Below are 17,755 nucleotides of genomic sequence, written 5' to 3'. Positions count from 1 at the left end.
CACAGAGGTCTGTATTGATTTTCCTTGTAGTTATCTATCTGCTCATCAACTTCCCAGAATTCTAGGAGAAAAATGCGATGAATCATTAAAATTTGCTACAATATATGGGATAACATGGATCTCTAAATGCCCTATGGTAAATTCTTATCAATATTATGATCATATGGATGGATCCTCCCCATGCCCACCACCCCATGTTTCCAATTGCAATTGTAAAGAATGCTACCATGAATTCTAAAAAATAATGTAATATGCAGCCAAGTACAAAGCCAAAAAAATGTATTATGTGTCAAAAATGAAGTGGTGAGAGTGATGGGAATTTAGCTTAATGGTAGAGCACTTGGCTAGCATACAGAAGGTCCTGGGTACTATCCTTACCACCCATAAAAAATTGAAGTGAGAATGTACAATGATGGGGTAAACTGAAAGTGAAGCTTGGAGCCTTGCATAGGAATCCAGACCTCAGGGCACAAGTGTTCAAGAAAGGAGAACCTATTTTTTGCTTCAAGCTGGCATAACAAGGGGCCTGCATGTTTATTAAATACAAACTAGAAACACTCCTTGCTGGCCAAAGAAATTGTTAAGAATGGTGTTAGATAAAAGAAATCAGAAGCCTAGTTCTGTGATTCAATCTGCATGATTACAAGTGTAGTACAAGAGCCCATAACGAAAAATTAACATAAAATTGGTCTTGTTATTAGTAGATTCACAGCAATGGAAAAATTTCCAAAAAATATTTCCCATGTTTTTATAGCTTAAGGCTCACAGAACATCTATGGAAACCAAATCAAACATGTAAAAATAATTTAGACCTTACAAGGAAATGAATCATCAATAAAGAGAATCAACAGATACATTAAAAGATTCTCCCATTTCTAGAACTGTAGATAATGTAACAATCTAGATTTTAAAGTAAATATATTCCAGATATCACCAGGTGTGGTAATGCATACCTCTAATCCCAGCAACCTAGGATGCTGAACCGGGAGGATTGCAAATTTGAGGCCAACCTCACCCAACTTAGCGAGACCATGTCTCCAAAATAAAATAAATAAATAAATAAATAAACTAGGATTGCAACTCAGTGATAAAGCTCCCCTGGCTTCAATCCCTAGCAGCCCCCCAAAATAGATAAAAATAAATTAAAATATTCTAAATATACAAAGAGTTAAGAACTAGACTGTGGGGGAAAACTTGGATACAAGCTAGGATACAAATATGAATATAAATTTTTTAAAAACTCTAAATAGAGAGGTTGAACAGTACACTATAAAGATAAATTGAATAAGTTAAATGATGGATTGTGGGAAACCACCCAGGATATAGCATAAAAGCTTAATGAAATGGAAACATAAGGGAAATAAAAATAATTAGAAGCTCCAACATAAGCTTATTAAGAGATCCAAGTGGAAAGGAAAAGGAAAAAAAAAAAAGGGAGTGGGGCTGTAGGCCAAGAAAAAGATTAATATAGCAGCCCTGATACTGTTCTCCTTACAAAGGCCAGCCTACAAGTTGGCCCTGGGCTGACATCTGGGAATTTGGATTTCAGGAATGTTCTCATAATTTCCTGACTGGTAAGCGTGGTTTTGTGTGCCTCCACTGTTTATACAAACACTGTGTTTTATGCTGAACACCTGTTTTCCTTTTGGGAGTCTGGAATTTTGGTATATGCTAAGCAGTTTGTCTGTATGACAGCCTCCAATAAAAACCAAAGTTTCTGAGTCTCTAATGGTCTCTCCTGGGCATAATAAACATCACACCTATGTTGCTGCAATTTTGATGCTGGGTGAAGAGTGCTCTGTAAGCCCCCTCATGGGAGGGTGACAGCATAAGGGAGCCTGCAAATGGATTCTTCCAGACTCTGCCTGTGCTGTTCCCCTTATAATGTGGTTGTATATTCTTGGCATCACTACAATAAACTTATCTGTGAATACAACTATATGCTGTGTCCCATAATTCTTTCTAGAAAATCTCAGAATATGGGAGTAGTCTTGGGGATCGCTGACCCAGGATATATTTGAAGAGGCAATGACATAGTTTTCTAGAGTGAAAGGAAGGCATGAATCTTACACCCACAGTCCTCAGTGTGGCAAATAAAAGTAAATCCTCACTCACATAAAGTTGAGTGCAACCACAAGACTTAAAAATCAGAAAGAAAAATTTAAAAGCTTCCATGGAGAAAAATTTAAATCCCTTATAAACAATTATATCAATGTCAGATATTTAAAAATATATATTTTTAGTTGTAGATGGACACAATAACTTTTATTTTGCTTATTTATTTTATGTGGTACTGAGGATTGAACTCAGTGCCTCACACATGCTAGGTGATTGCTTTACCACTGAGCTCCAGCCCCAGCCCATTTTTGTCAGTCTTTTTGGGAAAAAATAAAAAGAAGCCAGAAGTTTAATGAATAATATCTTCAAAGTTCTGACAGAAGCTGTCATCTTAGAACCCTGTACCCAGATAAATTATTGTAAAGAAAGATGACAAAACCAAGACATTTTTGGACAATAAAGCAGATAATTTATCATAAATAAAGCCTGGCTAAAGATAATGCTTAGTACTTGAATCACTCAGAAGGATAATGACTCAAGGGGCAAGAGGCAGAGGGTAAAGAAAATCCATCTAAGGCAAGAAAAAAGGTCATGAAAAAGCTGGCTATATAAATAATACAATAAAATATGAAAATAGTAACATCAGAGTAAATGTGTGTGTGTGTGTGTGTACTCAACTAAAAAGTACAACCTTACTTAAGGTTATATATACAAAAAGCAAACTAAAACTTTGATAAATTTGATTACATTGCAATTAAGACTTATTTCAAAACAACTCCATAAACGGCTTAGACTAAGAAAAGGCTGTTGAGGGGCTGGGGTTGTAGCTCAGTGGTAGAGCACTTGCCTAGCATGTGTGAGGCCCTGGGTTCCATCCCCAGCACCACATAAAACTAAATAAGCAAAATAAAGGTATTGTGTCCATCTACAACTAAAAATATATTTTTAAATAGGCTATTGACTATACGCAAAATTGAAGTCTACAATATACAAAGAATATATACAAAGCAAAAAGAAAAGATAAACAGCTCAACAAAAACATAGACAAAGGATATAAACAGGCAGGCCTTAGAAGAGGAAATCTAACTAGTTAATAACATATGAAATGTTAGATTTCCTAGTAATCAAGGAAATAAAAATTATAAGAAGATACCAATTTATACTAACTAAAGGACCAAAATTTAAAGCATCTACAATTCTCTTCTGTTTCCTGCAGTAAGTTCTAGTTCTATCATGCAGCCCTGGCCTAAATCACATGCTTTCTGTGCCATTTGTTTTGCCACCTAAGGCTACAGAGCTTTGCATTTTAACATTGATGCTTCCTATTCAAAAGCTGAAGTTTTAGATTTTTCAGGAAGCTAAATCTGCCCACCAGGCTACAATCCATGCTCTAAGGGAGTTGATTTCATATGATGGTAAAATCTACTCTTTTTGCTTCAAAGGCTGGCAATAAATGATAAGTACTTTTCCAGTCCAGAGGCCTTTTGTAGGATTTAAAAGGAGTAGATAAAAACTGCTTAATGTCCTTCAGCTGAAATATACCCCTTAAAAGTATGAGTGTTAAACCAGGCATGGTGGTACATGCTCATAATCCCAGCAGCTCAGGAAGCTGAGGCAGGAGGATCACAAGTCCAAAACCAGCCTCAGCAATGTAGTGAGGCCCTAAGCATCTTAGTGAGCCCCTGTCTCCAAATAAAATGTAAAAAGGTATGGGGATGTGGCTCACTGGTTAAGCAGCCCCTAGGTTCAATACATGGTACAAAAAAAGAAAAGTATGTGTATTAAGTAAGGTTGAATAATCTAAGGAAAAAATTTCTTTGAACAATCATTGCAAAGCTGTGATATTTTTCTCTCCTAAAATAGGCGAAATAAATATATGTTCATCCCACCCTAGTCTAGTAAGAAGGACTTCAGGGAGATTACTTACTTGACATATGTCCATTAGCATTTAAGGGACACAGAGCACTTGGCACCTAACTTCCACCTACAAAAATTGTACAGTTGACAGATTGTGGCATCATATGGCAGCAACGAGGTTGAAGGGAGGTGAATTGCAGGTCTCACTACCACCACAGAACACACACACACACACATACACACACACACACACACACACACACACACACACTCATTCTACAAGCCAGATATGCACCCTGGATATGAACAGGGCTGGGTTACATTGGAAAGAGGGCTTTCTGGTAGGATTGAGGTGACTTCAGTAGAATGATATTGAAGGTCACTCATGGAACCAGAGAATATATTAAATAACTGGTTGGAAAAGAGGACCTGCCTAATGGAGGAACACTGGGACATTCCAAGGACAGCATAAAAGTGCCAAGGACAGGCAGACTCAGTCTTTGGAATCTGCCACATGCAGAGAGTACCAGTATCAGATTACATCTATATGGATAGTTCAGACTTTTTTTTTACTCTTTATAGTCTCCCTTCTTTCTTACCCTGCTTCACTCAAAGAGCCAGAGATGGTCTAGTAGTTGAATAGGAGAGTGGGAGGTTAGGAAAAGGGATAACTGGAAGAATAAAGAAAGAAAAGACTAATCAGGTGTGGGGTACACACCTGTAAATCCCAGTGACTCAGGAGGCTGAGGCAGGAGGATCACAAGTTCAAAGCCAGCCTCAGCAACTTAGTGAGGTTCTAAGCAACTTAGGAGACCCTGTCTAAAAATAAAAAATAAAAGGGCTAGGAATGTGGCTCAGTGGTTAAACACCCATCATTCAATCACTGGTGCCAAAAAAGAAAAGACAAAACTGAGTGTGCCCATGTTGCCAGTAAAAGGCAGAACTAAGGTGTGGGGAGAGAAAAGTTCCATTTAAATGAAGTTCATAGTTTTAATGATTACCTAGGTTTCATTTTAAAATTTTAACTGATACTTAAAAACATAAAATACTACATATTAATGTGATACCATATGATGTTTCAATACACGCACACATTGTATAATGTTTATATCAGTTTAAACATATCTGTCTTCTCAAATATAGCTTTCATTTTAATGCTCAGAAATTGAAAACAGAATAAGAGAACATTATGAACAACTTCATGCCAATAAATTTGACAGCTTAGATAAAACAGATTCCTTGAAAGACAAAATTACTGAAGCTCATCTGGAGAAATAAATCATTTGAATAACCCAACATCTATTAAATGAATTGAAATTTTAGTTAAAGACCTTCCCACAGAGAAAACTCCAAGCCCAGAAGAATTCACTTGAGAATCCATCAAACACTTAAAGAAGAATTAATGCCAATATTACACAAATTCTTTCAAAGAATTGAAGGGAGGTGGGAATACTTCCCAACTCCTTGTATGATTTCATTATCTTTATTGTGGTAATGAAATTATAGATATAAAATTCAAAAGTTATCAAAATATTCACTTTAAAAATGTGTAATCTCCTGTACGCCAATTCACCCGAAATAACTGGTTTGAAACGGCTAAATCAGTACTAAGGTAGTAACGACATTGACAATGCTATATTAGAAAAGAGAGATTTCTTTTCACCGTTTATTACTTTATACCCACTAAACTAGCAAAAAATTAAAACCTGATGATAGTGTGCTTTGGCAGAGATATAAAATAGTAGGAAATCTAATACTGTACTGATAGGGATGTAAGTGAAAGAACTACTATACTCATTACATAGTAAACATTAAAATGAAAACAACTGCTACATCAACAGTTTTAAACCCAGGTATATAGTCGAAACTCTTACATAAACACACCAAGGACTGTACAAAAAAGCTCAAGCACCATTGTTTGCGATGACAAAAAGGTGTAAATAGCTCAAATGTCAAACAACAGAATAGATAAATGGAGCACATTCATACAATAGAATAGAGCAAATCAAAGGAACAAACCAGTTGTCTGTATCAATATGCCAAATAGATGAATTCTAAAAAGGGAAGAGGGGTGGGAAGGAAAGGGAGGGGCAGGAGCTTAGCAATGATAGTAGAATATGATGGACATCATTATCCAAAGTACATGTATGAAGACACGAATTGGTGTCAACATACTTTATATACAACCAGAGATATAAAAAATTGTGTTGTATATGTGTAATAAGAATTGTAATGCATTCTGCTGTCATTTATTTATTTATTTAAATTTTAAATTTTATTTTTTTAGTCATACAAGACAGCAAAATGTATTTTGACATATAATACATACATGGAATGTACATACATCAATCATATTGTCTATTCTATTCTGTTGCCCTTCCTATCCTCCCTACTCCTCCCCTCCTCTCCCATCCTTAGAAAAGAGAGATTTCAAATCAATGAATTAAGCTTCTACCTTCTGAAATTAAGAGAAAATTAAATTTAAACTAGCAGAAAAAGAGAATCAATAAAGGTTGAGATCAATAAAATCAAGAATGAATGAAACTGAGGGTCCCATTTCTGGCCACAAAAGAGTAAGGGAGAGTATTATGGCCTCTCCTACTGATTACTGCACCCAAAAATTCCAGACAAAATACATAAAGCAACTACCTGAGGCCTCTGACAAGCAAACAGAATTAGACAGACTATGAAAGGGAATCAAAAAGTAGGGATGCCAACTGGGTGCAGTGGCCCACGTCTGTATCCCCAGTGGCTCACGTCTGTATCCCCAGTGGCTCAGGAAGCTGAGGCAGGAGAATCATGAGTTCAAAGCCAGCCTCAGCACCTTAGCAAGGCCCTAAGCAACTTGGAAAGACCCTGTCTCTAAATAAAGTGTGAAAAAGGGCTGGGGATGTGGCTCAAGTGATAGTGCACTTGCCTGACATACGTGAAGCACTGGGTGTGATCCTCAGCATCACAGAAAAACAAAGATATTGTGTCCACCTAAAGCTAAAAAATAAATATAAAAAAAGACCCTGTCTCTAAATAAAAAATAAAAATTGGCTGGAGGATTTGCAGGTAAATGGATGGCGTTGGAGAAGATAATGCTAAGTGAAGTCAGCCAATCCCCCCCCCCAAAACAAATGCTGAATGTTTTCTCTGATATAAGGGGAGTGACTCATAGTGGGGTAGGGAGGGAGAGCATGAGGGGATTAGATTAATTCTAGATAGGGAAGAGGGGTGGGAGGGAAAGGGAGGAGGCAGGGGATTAGCAAGGATGGTGGAATGTGATAGACATCATCATCCAAAGAACATGTATGAAGACTCGAATTGTGTGTAAACATGATTTATATAGAGAGATATAAAAAATTATGGTATATATGTGTAATAAGAATTATAATGCGAAAAAAACCAAAGTACATGTATAATGACCTAAATTGACGTGTAATACGGATTGTAAGGCATTCCACTGTCATGTATTAAAAAATAATAATAATAAAATCATTTCAAAAAATGGGCTGGGGGGGCTGGGGTTGTGGCTCAGTGGTAGAGTGCTTGCCTAACACATGTGGGGCCCTGGATTCGATCCTCAGCACCCCATAAAAATAAATAAATAAAATGAAAGTATCGTGTCCAACTACAACTAAAAAATAAATACTAAAAAAAATGGGGTTGCCGCTTTAGAAGCCTAAGGGGTTGATGTGAGAGAGAACTGGTTTTAAGGCTTGGGGCTTTGTGAACAGAAAGGCGGAGGTAGGAGGCGAAGGAAGAGGCTATAGGGCTGGGAAAGGACTGAAACACCACAGAGACAGGAACTGAGGGGCGCGCCAGTTGGCTGCCCAAGGCTACAGTAGGTGGGGGCAGCTCCGCTGACTAGGCCGCGGCGGCCCTGGCCATCGACTTCCGGAAATTCCAGAAGCGGTTTCCGCCACAGCGAAGTGGTGGCGTTTCTCAACGAAGAGGTGCTCAGTAATGGTGGTAACCCAGACTTCTACCTGACCTTCCCTTCACGGCCCTGGAATGAGGTGGAAGACAACCTGCAGTCCTTCATGGCCGACCCTCAGGCGCCGCGCGCCATTAACAGGGCGTGTGCCTGGAGCTCCAGGGCCCTCGGGGTGCGAGTGGCCACGCACGAGGCAGCGGGAGCAGCAGGCGCGTCGGGTCCGGCGGCTGAGGGGGCAGGTGGAGGAGTGTGAAGGAGCCGCCTGGGCTCTGGCCTCGGAACTGCAGCGGCTGCGTGAGGAGAGGGACGATGTGGTTTCTCAGTTGCAGAGCGCCAGAGATGACCTGAAGCAAGCGCTGGGGGAGCGCGATGCCCTGCGTGAGAGGCTGATCCAGTTGGAGCTGTCCCAGGAAGTTGCTCCTGAGTCTCCAGATGAGCCGCACAGGATTGGGGCATGGCCTGTGGATGCAGGGGGACAGAGAGAGGCGCTTGCCACAGGGTCAAAGGGTACGTAGGATGTGGAGTCTGAGGCCCAGATGGCGTCTCCAACAGCTCCAGGAAATTTGGGTGAAACTGAAGAAGCTCGGGGCCCCAGTGTGTGACTCCTCATGATATACACTTCTGGCTGTCAGCAGCCGTCACCTAAGACCTCAACTGGCTGGAGCTAAAAAGAGAACGAAGGTATCAGGGAGAAGGAGACATTCTGGCACACATTTTAGAACAAGACAGAGCAGACCAATTTTGTTAGAACTCAATCCTTGTGTTGGAGAAAAGGGATTGACATTGCAGAGTACAAAAGGGTTGAGAGAAGAATGGTAATCTTAGAGATTGTAGCAAATTTGTTTAATTTCATTCATTTGTTTAATAAACAAAAAGTTACTGATGGCCTAGTATGTGTTAGAAACTATAACTCTGTTAATATCTAGTGTACACATTATAATCAGTTGGGTGAGATTGGTTAGATGACAAGAGAGAGCCTAATTTGAGATATGTGGAGCGGGGTGTCTCCTTTGTCTTGCATGAAATGTGACCTTTGGCTAAACCCAGTTGAAATAACATCAATGCCTGAGGTTGTGGCTCAGCAGTAGAGCACTTGCCTAGCACGTGGGACACCCTGGGTTGGATCCTCAACACCATATAAAAATAAATAAACAAAATAAAGATTTAAAAAAGAAAAAAATAGCATCAAGATCCAATTTTGGATTTAAAAAAAGATTCCACGTTTTTGGTTCTGGGGAGCAATGTCAAAGACGCTTTCATGAAAGGGCTTGAGTGACCAATTGCTTGTCACATTAATCCCAAAGAAGATGAATGAGCAGTCGCAAAAAATCAGGAAAGTATCCTGGCAAAAGGACAGGCAGGGCTTTTCTTACCCTCTGCTGATTCCCTTTCTTGAGACACATCTATTTTTCCTGGCTACCCTGCAGCCTGCCTGAAAGATCACCGGGCTGTCTTGTAAAAAGACAGGGTTGGGGGAGGTATTTTCTACATACTCTAGTCCTCAGCCTCCAGCTGTCCCCATCCCTGGTTCCTTTCCAATGAACAGTGGATGAAGAACAAAATGCATTCCAAAGACAGACTTCAGGGCTGCTGTACTATGTATGTATGGTGCTTCTCTTGGAAGGACTAATTGGGCTATAAATAGAACTGGAAATCTCCAGAATGCCCTTGGGCCCCTTGCCTTCCACTGAGTATGTTATCTGCAGATTTTTTGCTTCACCAAGACAGCTGCAAAGCAAGGAGGAGCCAAGGTAGAGCCCAGGGAGTGGGAGGTGCCATTCTGAACAGGTTTCCCAGAGTTCCCCTGGAGATCCAGCACAGCTCACCAAGATCAACCATTTTGCGGAGGTTTTCTGATCCTAACTAGTTATAAAGAGTTTATACTTATAAAAAAACAAATGGACTGGTGGTGTGGCTCAGTACTTAAGTGCCCCTGGGTTTAATTCCTGGTACCAAATAAATAAATTAAGTAAACATGCCACCCAGTATACCAGTGGGATCCCCTTTTATCCTTTTTCTTTTCTCTTAAGACTTTGGCCCAAAAGTACCAGTGGAATATGAACACTTCTAAGTGCTAAGCTAATGCAGGGGCTGTGTGTACAAGAGAAAGCAGAAGTGCATACTGAATTTTGAAAACTGAACTAATATTTAAACCACAGCTCAAGTCTGAGACTAACATCTGAGTGAAAAATGTATGAGACAAACCTGAAGCAGTACAGAAAAGGGTTCAAAAACCTCATAGACACAGTCACCACTCAAGTCTCAAACTAATCCCTGAGTGGAATCTGTACAAGTTAGAACCAAAGGAGCATAGAAAACTGAACTTATTAGAACCAACACCCAGAGAAGGCAAGACAGAACTAGTGGGCTCAACCCAACCCATTTATTAACTGATAAACAAAGATTAAAAGCAACAACATTATTACCACTAGGCAGAATAGAATCCAAAATTATTCAACATGACAAATAACCAGCAAAATGTGATCAATTTTCAAAGGAAAAAGATAATCAGCAGATGCCTATGTCAAAATCATACACAAACCATGAGACTGATGAAAACAACAGATGATTATGACACATAAACATAGAAGCAATAATATTCAACAGAAAATGAGTGAAAGAACTAGCAATATATAAGAGGGATAATAGGTCATGATCAAGCAGAATTTTTATTGGGGATGAAAGCCTGGTTCAATATTTGCAAATAAATGTAATTCACTATATTTTCAAGCATGATCATTCTGACTGATGTAGAAAAAGCATCTGCAACCTTCAACATCTGTTCATGATAAAAACTCAGAAAAATTATACTTAATAGTGAGAAAGTAAATGGTTTTGCTCTAAGATCAGGAATATGGCTAAGATGTCATTATGTTTATTCCTATTCAACATTGTACTGAAGATCCTAGCACTATAAAAAGCAAAAAAAAAAAAAGGAAGTAAAAGAGATTTAGATTGAAAAGAAAGAAAACTGTCTTTGTTTACAACTACATGATTATTTACATAGAGAATGCCAAATGATCTACAAAAAATCTACAAGTATTATACAATGACTGTGCTTAGGAATGTCCCATGATACAGGGTCAATTTTTTCTGTCAATTACAGCATTAACCAATGGGAAATTAAAATCCAAAAAAGTACCATTTATAATGCCTTATTATAATACAAAACACTTAGGGATGAATTAAATAACATGTGCCAGACCTGTGCATTCAAATCTACAAAGCATTACTGAGATAAATTTGAAAAGACCTTAATAATTAGACATACATATTCATGACTTCAAAGATTTAATATTACCAATGTATTGATGATCCACAGAGGCAATATAATTCCAAACAAAATCCCTGTGGGCTTTTATATAGAAATTCACAAGCTGACTCAAAATTTATATGAAAATGCCAAGGACCTGGGACAGCCAAAACATTTTTAAAAGGGAAGAAAAAATTGGAAGATTCATACTACCTGATTTGAACACTTTATAAGGTTATCATAATTAAAAGTATTTGTATATACACTGATGCATATGTGTTCAACTGTTTTCAACAATAGTGCAAAGGTAGCTTAATGGAGAAAAAATAGACTTTATAAAAAAATGCTGGGGGCTGGGGATGTGGCTCAAGCGGTAGCGTGCTCGCCTGGCATGCCTGCTTCCCAGGTTCGATCCTCAGCACCACATACAAACAAAGATGTTGTGTCCACCGAAAACTAAAAAATAAATATTAAAAAAATTCTCTCTCTCTCTCTCTCTCTTAAAAAATGCTGCTGGAATTGGGTGCAGTGGCACATGCCTGTCATGCCAGTTAATAGGAGGCTTGGTTAAGAGGTAGGAGGTTAGCTAGACAACTTAGCAAGAGACCTACCTTGCCTTTCTTTTTTTGAAACCAGGGATTGAACCCAGGGGCACTGTGCTACTGAGTCACATCCCCAGCCCATTTTTGTAATTTTTTTTTAACTTTGAGGCAGGATTTCACTAAGTTGCTGAGAGTCTTACTAAATTGCTGAGGTTGGCCTTGAATTTATAAGCCTCCTGCCTCAGCCTCCCAAGTCACTGGGATTATAGGCGTGCACCACCAAGCCTGGCTGAGACCCTATCTTAAAATAAACAGGTAAAAGGCTTGGGAGGTAGCTTAATGGTTAAACACTCCTGGGCTTAGTCCCCAGTACCATAAAAAAAAATACAAAACGAAACAAAGAAATGACCCTGCCACTGGAGAGCTGGGAATATACAGCTCAGTGGTAGAATGCTTGCCTAGCATGTGTGAGACCCTGGATTCCACACCCAGTAACATACACACACATGCATGTGCACATACACACAATGCTCCTGAAACAACTGGAAAAATTGGATATGTGTATGTAAAAAAAAAAAAAACCTGATACCTCACACCAAATTTTAAAACTTATAGGCCTATGTGTAAGGGATAAAATTATAAATCATCTAAAAGAAAATATGAGAAACCTTTGGTACCTTGGATTGTAGATTTGTTAGATAGGATACAAAAAGCATGAAATATAAAAGAAGAACTTGGACTTAATCAATTTTAAAAACATCTATTCTTCAAAAGATACTATGAAGAATAAAACAAGTATAACTAAAAGATACAAATTTAAAAAGAATGAAACAAGTCCCAGCCTGCAAGTAGAAACTAGGACCATACATAGCTGATAAAGAACTTGCATCCAGAATATATAAAAAGAACAGATACAACATAAGATCAAAGAAAAATGGCAAACATTACAACAAACACTTTACTGAAGAAGATATACAGATGTCAAATAAGAACATGAAAAGATCCTCAACAACATTCATCATTTAATAAATGCAAATGAAAATCACAATACACCTACACCTCAATACACCTACTCAAAGACTAACAACATTAGTAATAGTGCTGGCAACAATGTAAAACACCTAGTACTCCAATCCATTGCTGGTGGGAAAATAAAATGGAAGGGCCATGTGGTAGTGTCTTATAAAGTATTCTACCTTGAAAGTAATATCCTCTCAAGTTTGTGGGGGGTTTGTGTGTGTGTGTGTGTTGTTGTTGTTATTTTTTCAGTACCAGGGATTGAATTCAGGGGCACTTGACCACTGAGCCACATCCAAAGCTCTATTTTGTATTTTATTTAGAGACAGGGTCTCTCTGAGTTGCTTAGTGCCTCTCCATTGCTGAGGCTGGCTTTGAACTTGTGATCCTACTGCCTCAGCCTCCCAAGCCACTGGGATAAGTTTGTGGGGTTTTTTAAAATTAAAACATAATATTAAAAAAAGAGTTGAGAGAAGGAAACTGATATTTGGTTGCATCAAGTCAAATATGTAAGAGTTGGAGAAGAAATTAAAAGAGAATATAGGTCAGGTGTGGTGGCACACACCTGTAATCCCAGCAACTCAGGATACTGAGGCAGGAGGATTGTAAGTTGGAGGCCAACCTCAGCAATTTAGCAAGGCCCTAAGCAACTTAGTGAGACCATGTCTCTAAATAAAAAATAAAAGATGGTTGGGGATGTGACTCTGTGGTGAAGCACCCCCGGTTCAATTTTTGGTGCCAAAAAGAAAACAGCAACCATATGAGAGTTTAGTGTTTGGCCTCAAAGTGTGGGTATCTGGCCTGGTACAGTTAAAGGCCACTAGCAACACTTTTTGTCCATACTGAGTCCAATAAGAAAGGCAGCATAATTTCCCTATAGCGAAAAAAAATTCCAGATTTCATACTGAAAGGGCCTACAGCATGCCCAATAGACAGGAAATTGGTGTTTCATGTACATCCATTCCAGTAAAAACACAAAAGCCCATGGAGGGGAAACAAAGTCTTAAAAGCTTCCAGAAAGGAGGGGGAAAGGGATGAGAATGGACTTTGCACTTCTCCCTAGCAAGCAGGAGGCTGGAAGAGAGGTGGGATCTCAGAACCAGAAAGACCACCCTCTGTGTGAATGCCAGGTGAAGAACACTAGAGACCACAAAAGGCCAACAAGGTAGGGGCCTCATTTGGATATCACCACAGCTCATTCTTCAGACCAGAGTCATGTCACAAGTCTGGGGGCTGAGAAGAGCTCCTAAGTGCAGCCCAGATTTTATTTTATTTTACAGATTTTATTGTAATAGGAATTTTCCTTATCTCTCAGAGTTTTGAAATCTGGTCTGTGGAAAAGGTCACAAAAGTCCCCCTTCAGGGTAACTTGGATTCCTCTTATCAACTTTATCTCAGGCCTGCATTTCTCCTACAGACTAACAGGTAGTTTGTTGAGGAATGTGACATATCCTACTTAAGCCAGGCAGGACTATAGCTAAATTGCTTCTTTGAAAAGAAAGCATGTGAGGGTCAGTACACTGGACCATTCTCTTAACCTTGTGTTCTGTTCCTACCATTTGCATCTGTCTGCCCCCTATCAAAAAGAACCTCTACAGGGTTCTTAAGATTAAGAACTACAGCCACCTGGTGTCTCTGGGTGAGGGACTGCTGCACAGGGTGACATGGAATGCCCCCAGGAGTATCTCTTTCTCTAAGCTGCTGCAAGCTCAGTGGCATTGAATCCCTCAGTGAATTTGGGCAGGAGGCTCAGTGTCAACAATTCATAGTTCCATTAGGTCACTGGATAGGACATTTGTGCTCTCGCCTTCTAGGTGACTGCTCTGTACAGGGGCAGGTTGCTGCGTGCATGGGGTAGTCACCGGGGCTGCACCATCTTCAGCCTGAAGGGATGGACCTTAGTCTGGAATGCCCGCAGCATTAATGCCACAGTCTTATGTCATTTCCCCTGAACAGGGTATCTATTTGCCCAACCAGATATGATCTTCAGGTTGGGACAAAGAGAAAAGGCCTGGAGGGCAGATAGAAAGACTCTGATACAGAGCTGTCCAAGTGAGCAGAATCCAGGTGCGTCAGGCCAGGATAAGAAACCCAGTTATGTGTAAGAGCTGGGCTCCTGGACTGACTCTAATAGGATCTGACTTGATCACAGGAATTGAGGGTTGAAGGGGGGTCTTCACACTGCCTCAGTTTCCCAGAAGGCCTCAACCTTGTAACATTTGATGCCATCACTTGGTTATCATCGGCTATCATTGGTTATTGGTTATCCTCAGTTACCCCAATTCTTTGTTCAGCCTTTTCTGAAGCTCTCTTCTCCAAACTCTTGAGATAATTGATGGGTTTTTGTCCAAAGCACACTCTAGTAAAAGACCAAAGTTTTCTTGGTTGGAATTTGGATTTCATAGTCCCTAGGGAGCAACAAAATCATGGGACCTCACTCAAGGCTTCTAATTACCTAAGGTAAAGGGGTGACCTTCATTTCTGGGTCTGGGTGCCCTATTTAATGCTCTTTGCTTCCCATGCTCAAAATGACAGTTTTCCTTGCTCCTTAGCTTTCTGTCAGACCTCTATATCTCCGAGGCTTGCATCTGGAATGTAAGCTGCATGAGCAATTATACTAAAACCAGTTCAAGATCAGAAGAAAAATGTCGCTTTTAAATCCAAGCTGTTGTGGGACATAAATGACTGCTCTATCTGTTCTTGTACTCTGAGATTCTGCTGTCACAGTAAGTTCCTCCCTAAATGTTAGAGAACAGGAGAGATAAATGGAGGAGATCTGGAAAGGCTGGCTATGCCAGATCTTGGAATTTTTTTTAAGAGAGAGAGAGAGAGAGAGAGAGAGAGAGAGAGAGAGAGAGAGAGAGAGAGAGAGAGAGAGAGAGAAAGAATTTTTTAATATTTATTTTTTAGTTTTCTTTGGACACAACATCTTTGTTTGTATGTGGTGCTGAGGATTGAACCCATGCCGCACGCATGCCAGGCGAGCGCGCTACCGCTTGAGCCACATCCCCAGCCCAGAGATCCTGGAATTTTGAGGACTCTTTAAGAGGTCTACATTTTGTTTGGGGAATAATGCAGCAGGTGTTACCTCAAATCACAGAGACTCAGCTTCAGGGAGCTGATTGGATAGGCCTGGGAAGGTCAGGGGATGCCCTACTTCTTGCAGGGTTTCCTCTTCTCTCCAGTTGGGCACAGAGAAGGAAAATGGAAAGATCCCATATGTACAAGTCTTTTTTACCTTGAGAACTTGTTCCTGAGGACCTCATGGACTCCCAAGATCTTTAAATATCTGGACTGACTCTAATAGGATCCAAAAGTGCATTCTGGCCTAATATAGATATTCCATGTTCTCCTTTACTAGAGTAATTATGGCTTTCCATTTTCCCTCAGAATTTCTGTCTTTTTTGAGCTCATGGTTTTTGTGGAGAATTCACATTTGGTCCTGTGCACCTTAATTAATATATTTTGTTCTGATTAGTCTTGTTTTGTCTAACTGGAGTTTTTTACTAGCCTCTGTTTTTTCCTGCTGTCTTTATTCACAGGTCAATTATTCAAGGAGAAGATCTAAAATCTTTTGTTTCCTGTTGGTTTTTATGTAAATTTGTGCATACCTGTGAATTTCAGGTTGTACCTACATGTGTGTTTTTGTCTATATATTGCTTACATGGTACCAAAATTGGCATGTAAATAAATGAACACTCAACTTTTTTAAAAAAAAGAATGGATCCAAATGCCTTTTATGTCACATGACTTAAACCTCTGAGAAAAAGTTCAATTTCAGTGAGATAAGAGTAAGATGTCTTAAAGATCATTAACCCACATGATTTCTGGGTAATCAATCAACAGCATTGTTTTCTATAAAATGTTTGAAGTGTAATGTTCATTGCTGCTATGGTTTGGATGTGAGGTGTCCCCCAATAGCTCACATGTGCGACAATGCAAGAAAGTTTGGAGGAGAAATGATTGAGTTATAGCCTTAACTAGTCAGTGAGTTAATCCCTAATGGTAGGGTGTGCCTGGAGGAGGTGGGAATGGAATGTGGCTTTGATATATATTTGTATCTGGAGAATGGAGTCTCTCTCTTTGCTTCCCAATGTGAGCTGCTTCCCTCTGCCACACTCTCTCACCATGATGTTCTGCCTCACCTTGAGCCCTGAGGAATGGAGCCAGCCTTCTATGGACCAAGACCTCTGAAACTGTGAGCCCTCAAATAAACTCTTCCTCTTTTACAGTTGTTCTGGTCAGATCCTTTAGTTACAGCAGCGAAAAAGCTGACTAAAACAATTGCTTTTAGGAGTTTTCTTCAGCAGGGAAAAAATGGTTTACAATGGTAACTACACTTGTCTGATACCTTGGTTTCCATGGGTAACCTACAGTTAACAGTTAAAAATGTGTAAATTAGATTTAATATGAATGGGATTAATCTTCATAAATGTATTTGTTAAAAGAGATGTCTGACTAATTTGCAAAGTTAAAATACTAAAACATCAACTACTAAATAAAAATTCAAGTACTCTTGGCTTCTTAAATTCCATAAAGTAATATACATTTGGTTCTATTAAATGTGTTTTTATAAATTGATAAGTAGAAAAACAGTTTAAGATGCCTTTGTTTCTGGGTCTCCACTAAAAGTAAGATTAGTAAGAGTTAAAATTCTAACAGGTATAATTCTATATGCAAAGAGTACAAAAAGCTTCAGATGTGTGTCAAAGTACTGTAAAAACTATAAAGTGATTATTAAAAGGAGTAATTGACAAAAATATTCAGAAATTTCATAAGAATTGTTTCAGAATGTAAACTTAAGAAACTGGAAAAAAGGGCTGGGGATGTGGCTCAAGCGGTAGCGCACTCGCCTGGCATGCGTGTGGCCCGGGTTCGATCCTCAGCACTACATACAAACAAAGATGTTGTGTCCACCAAAAACTAAAAAATAAGTATTAAAAAAAAGAAATTGGAAAAAAGAGATATAAGAAAGTTATTGTTGTGGAAATATACTTCAGTATGGAAAATATTTCTAGATAAGAAAGTATTTTGTATAATAAAGTAAACAAGTTGTAGTGTATCTCAGTTAGTTGTATAAGGGTTTTGTATGTTTGTTTTTTGTTT

The 17,755-nt window shown here is 39.1% G+C and overlaps 1 protein-coding gene and 1 pseudogene across 4 annotated transcripts in view; both read left to right on the top strand.

The window, feature by feature from the left end:
- Positions 1 to 17,178, top strand: part of Krabd4 (KRAB domain containing 4) — a 55,015-nt gene extending 37,837 nt beyond the window's left edge. The window contains exons 5-7 of one of the 4 annotated variants that reach the window (XR_013431862.1): positions 14,606 to 14,716; positions 15,003 to 15,375; positions 16,192 to 17,178. Coding sequence is in view for 3 of the 4 variants with exons in the window: in XM_078034916.1 (XP_077891042.1) it covers positions 14,606 to 14,716; positions 15,003 to 15,061 (170 nt within the window). In the remaining variant the exon portion in view is untranslated. The other 3 variants (XM_078034916.1, XM_078034915.1, XM_078034917.1) reach the window with 3 other exon arrangements.
- LOC120890570 (testis-expressed protein 13C-1 pseudogene) lies at positions 6,450 to 10,287 on the top strand (annotated as a pseudogene).
- Positions 17,179 to 17,755: the final 577 nt, after the last annotated feature.

Source organism: Ictidomys tridecemlineatus, chromosome X (genome assembly GCF_052094955.1).
Source record: "Ictidomys tridecemlineatus isolate mIctTri1 chromosome X, mIctTri1.hap1, whole genome shotgun sequence".
Classification (NCBI taxonomy): domain Eukaryota; kingdom Metazoa; phylum Chordata; class Mammalia; order Rodentia; family Sciuridae; genus Ictidomys; species Ictidomys tridecemlineatus.
Note: the sequence above shows the minus strand (reverse complement) of the source record. Positions and strands in the feature narration are given on the sequence as shown.